The 12,422-nt window shown below is 35.4% G+C and overlaps 1 protein-coding gene across 1 annotated transcript in view; it reads left to right on the top strand.

Annotated features, from left to right (window-relative positions):
- The window catches only part of USH2A (usherin), an 801,829-nt gene that overhangs the window by 446,240 nt on the left and 343,167 nt on the right, over positions 1-12,422 (top strand). Inside the window, exons 36-37 of the mRNA XM_055233796.2 lie at positions 5,454-5,605; positions 10,742-10,904. Of these exons, the coding sequence (XP_055089771.1) occupies positions 5,454-5,605; positions 10,742-10,904 (315 nt within the window). The remainder of the gene's footprint in view (positions 1-5,453; positions 5,606-10,741; positions 10,905-12,422) is intronic.

Raw genomic sequence — 12,422 nt, 5'->3', positions numbered from 1 at the left:
AGAGGTAAAACTGTCTTTCTTTGCTGATATGATTTTATGCCTAGAAAACCCAAAAGATTCCACCAGAAAGTTCCTGGAACTGACAAACAACATCAGTAAAGTTTCAGGATACAAAATCAATGTGCAAAAATGAGTAGCATTTCTATACACCAGTAATGTTCAAGCTGAGAGCCAAATCAAGAATGCAATCTCATTTACAATAGCCACAAAACAGTAAATTCCTAGGAATACATCCATCCAAGAAGGTGAAAGATGTCTACAAGGAGAACTACAAAACACTGGTAAAAGAAATCGTGTATGGCACAAACGGAAAAATGTTCCATGCTCATGAAGTGGAAGAATCAATAATCACTAAAATGGCCATAGTGCCCAAAGAAATTTACAGATTCAATGCTATTTCTATCAAACTACCAATATCATTTTTCACAGAATTAGAAAAAAGCTATTCTAAAATTCATATGGAACCCATAAAGAGCCTGAATAGCCAAAGCAATTCTAAGCAAAAAGAACAAAGCTGGAGGCATCACATTACTCAACTTCAAACTATACTATAAGGCTATAGTAACCAAAACAACGTGATACTGGTACAAAAATAGACACATAGACCAATGGAACAGAAAAGAGAATCTAGAAATACAGCTGTGCACCTACAGCCATCTGATCTTTTACAAAGTCAACAAAAATAATCAATGGAGAAAGGACTCCCTATTTTAAAAATGGTGCTGGGGTAGCTCGCTAGCCTTATGCAGCAAACCGGACCTCTACTTTTCACCATATACAAAAACTAACTCAAGATGGATTAAAGATTTAAATGTAAGATCTCATAAGAATCCTAGAGGAAAACCTAGGAAACACCATTCTGGATGTTGTCCTTGGGAAAGAACTTATGACCAAGTCCTCAAAAGCAATGGCAACAAAAACAACAATTGTCAAGTGGAACCTAATTAAACTAAAGAGCTTCAGCACAGCAAAATAAACTATTAACAGAGTAAACAGACAAATTACAGAGTGTGAGAAAATATTCACAAACCGTCCATTTGACAGAGGTCAAAAATATCCAGAATCTATAAGAAACTAAAATCAGCAAGTAAAAAACAAATAACCCCATTAAAAAGTGGGTAAAAGACATGAACAGACACTTCTCAAAAGAAGGCAGACAAACAGCTAACAAACATGTTCAACATCACTAATCATCAGAGAGCTGCATATCAAAACCACAACAAGTACCATCTCACACCAGTCAGAATGGCTATTATTAAAAAGTCAAAAAACAACAGATACTGGCAAGGCTGCAGAGAAAAGGGTTGAACGCTTATATACTGTTGGTAGGAATGTAAATTAGTTTGGCCACTGTGGAAAGCAGTTGAAGGTTTTTCAAAGAACTTAAAACAGAACCACCATTTGACCCAGCAACCCATTACTGGGTATGTACCCAAAGGAAAACAAATCATTCTACCAAAAGAAACATGCACTTGTGTGTTCATCACAGTACTAGTCACAAGAGCAAAGACTTGGAATCAACCTAGGTGCCCATCAACAGTGGGTTGAATGAAAAAATATGGTACATATACACTACGAAATACTACACAACCACAGAAAAAACCCTGAAATCATGTCCTTTGCAGCAACATCTGTGAAGCTGGAGGCTTTTGTACTAAGCAAATTAATACAAGAACAAAAAAATAAATATTGCATATTGTCATTTGTAAGTGGGAGCTAAACATTGGGTATTCATGGACATAAAGATTACAGCAACAGACCCTGAGGATTAATGGCAGGGAATGGGGAGTAAGGGCTGAAAAACTAACTGTTGGGTACTACGCTCACTATCTGGGTGATGGGATCATTTGTATCCCAAACCTCAGCATCACACAATATACCCATGTCAGAAACCTGCACATGAACCCCCTGAATCTAAAATAAAAGTTGGAAAACAAAAGCTATTGATACATGTCCTGTGTTCTAGTTAAAGAAAAAGCATCTTCTTAGGCTTCAGTTTAAAATGTCCACTACATTATATTTGTTAGTTTTTGTTACTCTGTTTAGGAATCTGAGGTCAATGAAGTTAAAATTGTCATGTTATTAGGTGTTTTAGACTTATCACTTATTAAAACTATGTTTTAAAGCTGAATCATGCAGTGTTTTATATTATATTGATTTTGTTTATATTGAAATCAGCTTAATATGATGTGTGTGTGTGTATCAGTATAATACTAGTCCTACAATGTGGTTCTACAATTGATCCTTCAGCCTTTCCTCCATATGCTGTCAAATGCTGTTTACCTACAGGATGCCAGGTAACTGTGTATGTGTGTGTGTGTGATCTCACCTATGTTAAAGTTAGACTTCATTCTCATCCACCTCTCAGTTAGATACATCCTGGATACTAAAAAGTTTTTGAGCAGTTGAATTTACTGTCACAAATATCACTTAATTTCATTCTCAGCTTATTTGCCATGTATTCATCTTAGTCTAAGCCCTTCTTTCAATAACTGTCTGCACTTTCTATATCCTATATCCATAGTTCCAGATGTCAAAGTTATCTAGCTTCTCAACGTGGATTGCTAAGGGTTGACTTACTAGAGTCAGATAGACCAAAAAAAAAAAAAAGAAGAAGAAGTAAATTTGGAGAAACTGTCACTGAGAGAGGATGTAGAACTCAAACAATGACACAAGAATTGGTAAGGTGCAGTCACTGAGTGATGTTTAGGGTAAAAGCTGGGTAAGAACCCTGTATCTCATCAATCACTGAAGCGTTATAGAATTAGAGAATGTAGTCTTTGATGTCCATAATCAAAGTTTGAGTCTTCACAAAATGATTCAATTATATTCATTATATTCTGTGTGAGAAAACAGGTAAGTGTGTAGTACTTACTAGAAAGATTTCCTTCAAAAATTGTTAAGAATTTTAGAGTTCATACTTAAGGGGATGAGATTTAGTTATAACGAAAATTAACTTGTATAAAATATCTCACTTCCCAATATGTCAGATAAATGAGATATTATGCACATAATCATAACATAAAAGACATTCTCTGTTCCCCAATTATGTAAGAAAAGGGAACTATTGATTTGGATACTTTCTATCTCAGTTGAAAAGCAGGTCAAGTAGATAGCATTTCAAGGGTCTTATGGTTTCTTTAAGAGCTTCTATAACACACTATTTGTACATAAGATTTTTTTTAGGATTAACTGCTTCACAGAGAGCCTGGCACATAAGAATTTTTTGGTCATTGTTATTACCTGATTATATCTTTTTTTCTCTTTAAATTTTCTATGTATTATAGGTAGGTGGTGTTTTCACTATACGTCTTTCACTTCTTAGCTTTAATTCATTTGTGTCTTTGTGTGTCAAGTATTAAATAGAATTAAATCAAATACCTTCTATAGGTATTCATAAAGTTCCCATAGATGGTCACACCAGAAATAAAGGAAAACAGATAATGGCAGCCACATCTTTTTGTGTGTTTAGAGCTATAAGTGGTACCTGAGAGTAAAATAAAGACTCTTTCCCAAAAATTTGGAAATAAGGGAAATGGACTTATCAGAACGATAAACTATACAAGGTTATCTTCTTAAAGGAAAATGAGTCACAGCAGTAGCTTTTTAAAAGTATTAACTCATTTAAATAAAAAATGTTTTAACCCTAAGAGAATTTATTGACCCAGATCTGATTGGTATAAGAGAAAACATTTCAGATATTTAAAAGCGAAGGTATTTTATACAAGTAAGTTGCTCTCAAGGTGTTGTAAAGAAGGGCTGGAAGAACAAAAGGGAAAGGTGGCAGGTACTGGAAGGAAAAAAAGGATGATTGACGGGAGCCGCTGCTTACTGCTACACTTGCCGATTTGACATTTGAACCATTATGGGATGCTGCCCCAACCAGAGCTGATATGCCAACAACATTCCACTACTGAAGAGGCAGAAAATGCAGAAGAGATGCTTCTTCTGTCTGGAATGCTTGAGGCTGCAGGTGCTTTGTCCCCTGCTGACACAGCAGCTGTCAGCAAAGGCCTCAGCTCTTGGAGCTAGAAGCTGGACGTTTTCTTTCTTCCTGCTTCTGTCCTCCTCGCAGTGCCTCCCACTGGCAAAACCTACTAGAAGGCCAACAAGCAAGAGAGTTGGAAATGTAGTTTGTAGTTCTTAGGTTCAGCCGTACAGAACAGGCTATAGAAGCGTGGATGTGTAGCTGGGGCGGACATTCACACACATCCTTGTACTTTTCACCACCTTTCATTACCAATAGCAATCACTCTATGCTTCCAGTGAACATGATACTACTATGCTTTGTACAAATGACGGTGCTGTCACCTCCCTCATCATATTCTTATGTGGGTGATGTTAATTCCCCTTTTAGTTCAGACACAACCCACCTGGATATTCTTCAACATAAAAAAACTAAACTATAAATTAATACCCACTAACCCTATTTACATGAATCAGTGGGGACAGGAGGAAGGAAAATTGGTTACAATATACAAATCTCTGTGTAATAAGCAGAAATAAAATATGATAGCATTTATAATTCTTGTTTATATAATTAGTTGTGAGACCATAGCTGATATTTACAACTTCTTCTCTTTGCCCTCAGCTAGTAGTTCATTCGTTTGTAGTTCTTTTATTTTTATTTTTTGTAGAGATAGGGTCTCACTACATTGCCCAGGCTGGTCTTGAACTTTGGGGCTCAAGTGGTCCTTCTGCTTTGGCCTCCCAAAGTGTTGGGATTATGGGTGTGAGCCACCACACCCAGCTTGTTTGGAATTTTTTACCTAGTGAGGCCACTGGATCTTCCTTACTAAGGGGATCTATGTCCTTCATGTTCTATCTTGATTGGGTTGCTGCAGATTTTCAATGCTTATATGATTGGACCTGGTCATATAAAGAGATGCCCTTTTGAATGTCCTGACTGACAATGTGCAGGTGGAAGCCAGTTTCTCCTCCAGTATGATACCTTTTCTCTTTGCCTGTTATAGGAATGCTATGAAGAGAGGGTTAAAAAGAAGCTAATGCGTACCAGGTGCTTAGAATAGTGCCTGATACATTATGAGTCATATAGAATGCATTAACAAATAAGGTCGATTTACTTCTGGGGCATATCTATTAAGAATATCTTTTTTTAGAAAGCAATACAAATTATAAGTATGCTTCACTTATTAATTTTTGATCTGAAACACACATGACAATAGTTAACAGGATGCAATAGAAAGATTCTCATGCTGGAACTGTTGGGTTCTATTTCTGTCTCTCTATTAATTAGCTTTACAATTTGATATTCAGGGGTAACATCTGTTTTATCCTTTGGTAAGAGACAGAGTTTAGACAAGGATAAATACCAGAGTCTGTGATTTAATGATTCCATGAAACTAGAAATCACATCAAGAGTGCTTGCTTCCTTAAGACCTTCTTTGCTATTGTCTAGTAGTCATACTGAAAGGCAATTATTATCTTCCCAGGTGTTATCACGAGTTATGGATTATATCTAGATGGTATCTTAATCCACAATTCCTCAGAACTCAGCTGTCGTGCTTATGGATTTGCTCCTTGGAGTTTACATTCCTTCAGAGTCCAAGCATGCACGGCCAAAGGTTGTGCTCTGGGCCCACTGGTGAGTATCTAAATTTACATTCTAGGAATGTGTTAAATGTCAGATGACACTGAATATTAAGGAAGAAGTAAGTGGCGGTGATTCACCCTCTGCACAGCTAGCCTTTCAAGCAAGATGGGAGATTTTTCTTTTTATAAAAGTTCATTTAAGAGTTACTAAGATTTTATATTCGACATAAATTTCGAGACTGAACATAGGTCTAGTGAAGGGCAGAGTCTACATTTTATTGAAAGAAAGATAAGTTGGCTAGTGTAGTAGGAAAACATGAAATTTTTCCTAATTTAGTGACATATTGAAGGTGGATGTTTTTCTTTCTAATCATGGGCTCAACATCTAAGTAAGTTTAAGATTAAAAAGGGAAAATAACTGAAAGTCCGTAAGTGCCACAATATGGCAACACTGCTCCCCAACAAGTAGTTAATCAATTAAAAGGTTGAGTTTACCTCATCTATTAGGATAAAATAGTTTTATGTGATACAGCTTCATAAGAATGGTATTTAAAATTACATTAATATCAGCTTTTGATATTCATATTTCAGAAATCTATTACCTGAAATGTATATCTATATTTCATTAGCAGTTAACAGCTTGACAAGATTATATTTTCTATTCCTAACATAATTTTTAAAACCCAATTCATAGCACATAATTATCATAAACTAGCAGGACAGTCTTCAGTTTCAAAACATCACATTACACTTTTGTGCATTTTTCTTGATTAATTAGATTTTGCTTCTATAGATGGAAATGCTCATTAGTCTTAGGTATTTTTTGGCAATGTTTGCTAATGCCCTATCATTTTAGGGCATGCTGTCTTCACTGAAGAGTGTATTATATAAATGTTACCTTGGAAAGCAACTCTATGTTTAAATTTCTGCTTCCTTATTTTTGATCACACCTCTCATTTTGTTTCAGAGATTGGTTGCTTTCCAAGCACCTAACAGCATCCATCGGCGGAGCTGAGCTGTAGTCTTTATTGCCATTAAGCATTTTACAACCCAGACCCCTCTGATGGATACTTACCCTTAAATGCAGGAATGGCAATAGGCCAGCTTTTCTTCTCCATTCAAAAAAAAAAAAGAAAGAAAAAGAAACAAAAGAACACGTCACATGAGATTGAAATTTACACTTTTTCAAAATGTAAGCTGCAAATGTTAGTTCTGGCTACAAAATTGGCTCAGCGGTGTCTCCTGATGTTCTGGCAACATTAAATAAGAGGGACCTGCATTATCCACCTGCATCCTGCACAGACAGTAGCTACGTTAACCTTAAGAAATCAAATGCCACAAAGCTCTGATAGGAAGGGGGGAAATAGAATTAGTTTGTAAAACCTAGTCTGCCGCGGCTTCATACATTCCAGACTCAATCCTGACTTACAGCACAGAGTTATTTTCTCCCTTGGTACTTTTCTTTATCCTGTACTCAGTATGCAAACGCTTTTCCCTAGTCAATGATCCATCTCTAATCACTGGGATTGAACAACAATGTCTCTATTTAGAACAAGTCAACTATATGCTACCAAGAATTTAAAGCCCATGGTCTTCAACTGGTTTGCGAAATATTTTTGTGCCCATTAAGTGATTCCATATCTGAGTATTCTAAATAGCCCTGGATAGCTAGCACAATCATGAAGGATATTACAGATTCAGCTTCTTTTTGCTGATGATTCTTTTTAATGTGTCCTTATTGACTTAAGAAATCTATGAATCAATCTTAAAAGGCAGAGTTTTCTATCATTAAATTATAATGTGATACTCAACAAAATTCAGTCAAACATGGCAATGGTGTAAAACAGTTTCTTAAGATACTCATCTAACTAGAGCCCAATGCTACGACATTTTAAATAAAAAATTTCATTGAAACTGAAAATATATCATTTCTGTTTTTAAATATTTTGCTGGCAGAAATCAGAATAAATTTTGAAAGAGTTCAATTTTTTTGTTCATCTAACATTTCTTAATAATAATTCGTGTTCTTTAGATTATCCATGCATGCAAGGAAATACTATTCAATGTTTTCTATAAGGAATATGCTTTACATTCCCAAATGTGATACAGTTCATCCTCCAAATTGCAAATTGCTCATATAATAAACAATATTAATTTGATGTAGTATTTTTAAAAATAAAAAGACAAACAGAAGTTCTATATTCTTACCACTTGAACGTAGCATTAGCTCAATTTTTTTTTTTAATCTGACCAGTTTGTTAGCTATTATTCATGGTTCAGAAGGAGTTGCCCTGTACCTATCTGGAAAAAAACAAAACCAAAACAAAATAAACAGCAACAACAACAACAACAAAAAAAAACACAATGATTCCCCTGTGGTTTGTTCAGTTCTTACTCATCCAAATAATGTATTTGACTCTTGTGGAAATTCCAATATAGAAAACCCTTTAAACCTAATTTTTAGATGCTAATGTGCATTGTCAAATTAAATTCAATGAATTGGGGTGTTATAAATTTTGAAATAACGTAAAAATTCACAGAACGCAGCAGAAACTTTTTAAATGCTTTCCTTGCTTTCAATTATATTAGAGGGAAACCCTTCACATTGTGTAATATTCTTTAATAAAATACAATAATGTTTTCCATAAGAAAATCACTTTGCTTTCTTACTCTCCACTTAGCCAATGTTACATAACATTAGTGGAGTCTAAAATTGAGAATTTTATGACTGTGTCTTGTATTAGAACATTCATCGGATAGATTCTCCAGGGACTCTCTTAAGGATGATGTGCAAGACTATAGGTCATTGCTATATGATATGGCTAAAAAGTTGTCTTGGTTCCTTAGTGATGTCATACTTATACAGATAAATACACCTGGATAAATACACATGTACAAACACATTCACCCTTTCACATTTTTTTTTGCAAAGAAGAAAATAAGTGTGTTATTTAAGACATCTAAATCTTAATGGCAATGTATAATATAGTCAAGCAAACGCTATAGGGGGAGTCTGCCTTAAACCTGCTTAAACCCCTTAAATACCTATACCCCCTTAGGAGATATACTTATTCTACAAAGCCTCAGATTTCTCAACTATTACAAAGAGAAATAATGTCTACTTTAAGAGAGTTGGTGTAAAAAATTAAATAAAATATCATTTACACAAATTTCTGGTACATTGCAAGAGTTTTATTAAGAATAACAGTTTATAGCCAGGCATGGTGGCTCACACCTGTAATCCCAGCACCTTGGGAGGCCAAAGCAGGGGGATCTCAAGGTCAGGAGTTCGAGACCAGCCTGGCCAATATGGTGAAACCCCATCTCTACTAAAAATACAAAAGTTAGCTGAGTGTGGTGGTGGGCGCCTGTAGTCCCAGCTACTCAGGAGGCTGAGGCAGGAGAATAGCTTGAACCCCGGAGGTGGGGGTTCCAGTGAGCCGAGATTGTGCCACTGCACTCCAGCCTTGGAGACAGAGTGAGACTCCATTTAAAAACAAACAAAAGAATTACAATGTATTAAAGTGTTTGTATGTTTTTATGGCACATTTGCTCTCAAATATTTTTTTCTGTGTCAAGAGAGGTTTCCAGGCCAAAGCCAAGCCAACTTTTACCTTTCCCAAGTGCCTTCTCCTTCATATTCCTTTTACAGCAAGGTAGATAAACAAAAAAGTAAAAAAACAAAAAGAAAGACCAGGTCAGAGAAAAATAGTACAATTGCCAAATTCAATGTATAGTAAAAACTGAAGTGTTTATCCAAATATTTAAGGAAATGTTACAAAACATATTTATTTTGAATTAACCAAATATTTGAGGATTATAATATAATTATCTGGAATTGCCCTTAATTCTTCAACTTTTCAAGTCTCATTTTATTTGGAACGCTTTAAAATCATTCTATATACAATAACATGAACTATATAGATAGGCATAATAAAACCAATTACATTGTCATAAAATCTTAAAATGATGAATTGATATTTTTCTAGCCTAGTTTTTCATCATTTCTGTACATAGCTATTAAACTAAAAACAAAAGAGCAAGTGTTATAGTTCTAAAGAATCCCATAGCCTTTCTCTGATGAAAATAAAACATGTTGTGACCTCATAGTTATTAAAAATTAACACTTTCTTTTTCACATTTATTTTTATAATTGATAAAGTATATTTACCCTAACAAATAAAGGTTTTATAATGATACTATTTCTGCCTAAGGATTTCATGTTTGATCACCTCCTTGGGAGGCAAGAGCTTGTACCTTAAGAATAAAGTTGAAATTATCAATATATTTAGTAAATTGTGAAAGGTCAAATATTTATGAGTGATGCTTATGAATTTGTAGTGATTAGTTAACTGAATTTAAGCTAATGATTAAAAGATATTAAAAAGTTCTGAACTCTTTTCTACTTTCTTACCAACTACATCTTCCTCTGACCACTTATTTTACTTATTTAGCTATTGAAATCTTCCTGACCCCTGTACAGCTAGGGATTACATTTTATTTCAGAGTCTTTCTCTTCAAATAATTCATCTTTTGCTCTTTTCTGCATAGCTTCATTAACACAATCAATGTTTTTTTGTGATTGTGCCTTAGGGATAGAGTCCGTAGGATGCATGTATTTCTTAATGTTAGCATGATGCCATTTTAACATAACTAATAGCAACATAGCTCATAAAATTGTGTGTGTGCATGCCTGTACACACATGTATGCATGCGTGTGTGTGTATGTGTGTGTGTGTGTGTGTCAGAGAAGAGAGAGAGTCAAGATACTTGCTGTGGCTTTTTGACAGAGGCCAGAAGTCTACTACCTAAGTCAAGGACTTATAAAAACAGACCGCGTGCATTTCTTCTCTTTTGCAATCACATAAAAATTATTTTAAAGCAGGCCTAGAATTGGTCTATGGATATGTACAGCCATAGGCACAGTCACAGTGTGAGCAGATCCACATATTCTGGAAATCACAAATAGCTGCCTTGGTCAAGAGCTCAAATTCTAAGCTTTAACAGCAGGGGGAAGAAAACATGAGGTGTGCTTTGATCCTGCTGACAAAATGAGGTATTCATACAAGATGCTACTGCCAAAATAGTTTACTTCACAGCAAAAAGAGATTCTTTGAAGAAATATGCTCAAAGTGAAGCATGTACTTATTTTATTTGCAAACAAAAATAAATCTTTTTATACTCACAGGTGGAAAATCGAACTCTAGAAGCTCCTCCTGAAGGAACAGTAAATGTGTTTGTCAAAACACAGGGATCCCGGAAAGCCCACGTGAGGTGGGAAGCACCTTATCGCCCTAATGGACTCTTAACATATTCAGTCCTTTTCACTGGGATATTCTATGTAGACCCAGGTAATTTGTTTTTATTTTCTAAACTTTAAATAACATTAGAAAACAACTCATTTTTATTTAAAATCTTTCTTTTAGCCACAGATGTTGGTTTCTTTATTTTCCTGAAAATAACCTATATGGATAAGCTACCGCCCGACGGTTCTCAGAGTGTGGTTCCCAGAGCAGCAGCAACAGCCACATCTGATGAACGCTTAGAAATGTACATTGTAGAGCCTCTGCCCCAGCCTTGTGAATCAGAAACTCAAGAGGCTAAGGTCTAACAGTCTGTGTTGAAGCAAACCCTTTAGGTGACACATGCTCAAGAACTAGTATATATTCTTCTTCCCTTGCTAAAAAAGTGGTTCAAACCTAAAACATCATGTATGCAAAGAATTGAACTATAATTTTGCAGTCCATCTTAAACAAGCCATTTTTGTGACTGTTTTAGATTTCTGAACTAACTTAGTAATTCTGCTATGTGTTGTAATAAATTTACTGAATGTGGATTAGTCTACGTGGGGTTCCTTGAAAGTATTTTCAAAAACTATCTGATTCAATAAGTTACGTGCTATGGTAGTATGATGTTTATTTTAAGCAAACTCTGCCATAAAAAGAGCAGGTATAAATTTTAAAAGAAACTTTTGAGTTGTATTAAGTGCTGTTGTTTATCATCTTCCAGGAGTGGCCCTACTATTTTTGTAGGAGGAAGTTTGAACCTTTATTTTTAAATGAGTAGCAAATATGCAATATCGTGGATTCAGTCAGACATGTTATTAGCATGTTAGTCTGCTGCTTAGGCTTGAAAACATTTCTTTGTTTCTGAATTTTCTATGAGTATTTGTAATACTTAATAACATCCTCCAAGTGTAAAAACAGGTGAAGAAAGAAGAAAACAGGCTTTTCTAAATTTGAAAAGGGTAGTTATTTGTATACTGCACTGGCAAGCAAATGCGAGTCAAGTGCGTGTCAGAGTCTGAGCTGATCCTCTCAAAGATTGGTGTGTCCCTTTTTTTTTTTTTTTTTTTTAATTATACTTTAGGGTTTTAGGGTACATGTGCACAATGTGCAGGTTTGTTACATATGTATCCATGTGCCATGTTGATTTCCTGCACCCATTAATTCGTCATTTAGCATTAGGTGTATCTCCTAATGCTGTCCCTCCCCCCTCCCCCAACCCCACAACAGTCCCCGGAGCGTGATGTTCCCCTTCCTGTGTCCATGAGTTCTCATTGTTCAATTCCCACCTATGAGTGAGAACATGCGGTGTTTGGTTTTTTGTCCTTGCGATAGTTTACTGAGAATGATGTTTTCCAGTTTCATCCATGTCCCTACAAAGGACACGAACTCATCATTTTTTATGGCTGCATAGTATTCCATGGTGTATATGTGCCACATTTTCTTAATCCAGTCTATCGTTGTTGGACATTTGGGTTGGTTCCAACTCTTTGCTATTGTGAATAGCGCCGCAATAAACATACGTGTGCATGTGTCTTTATAGCAGCATGATTTATAGTCCTTTGGGTATATACCCAGTAATGA

Source organism: Symphalangus syndactylus, chromosome 19, assembly GCF_028878055.3.
Source record: "Symphalangus syndactylus isolate Jambi chromosome 19, NHGRI_mSymSyn1-v2.1_pri, whole genome shotgun sequence".
NCBI lineage: Eukaryota > Metazoa > Chordata > Mammalia > Primates > Hylobatidae > Symphalangus > Symphalangus syndactylus.
The sequence above is the reverse complement of the archived record's forward strand: the minus strand, read 5'-3'. Positions and strand labels throughout refer to the sequence as shown.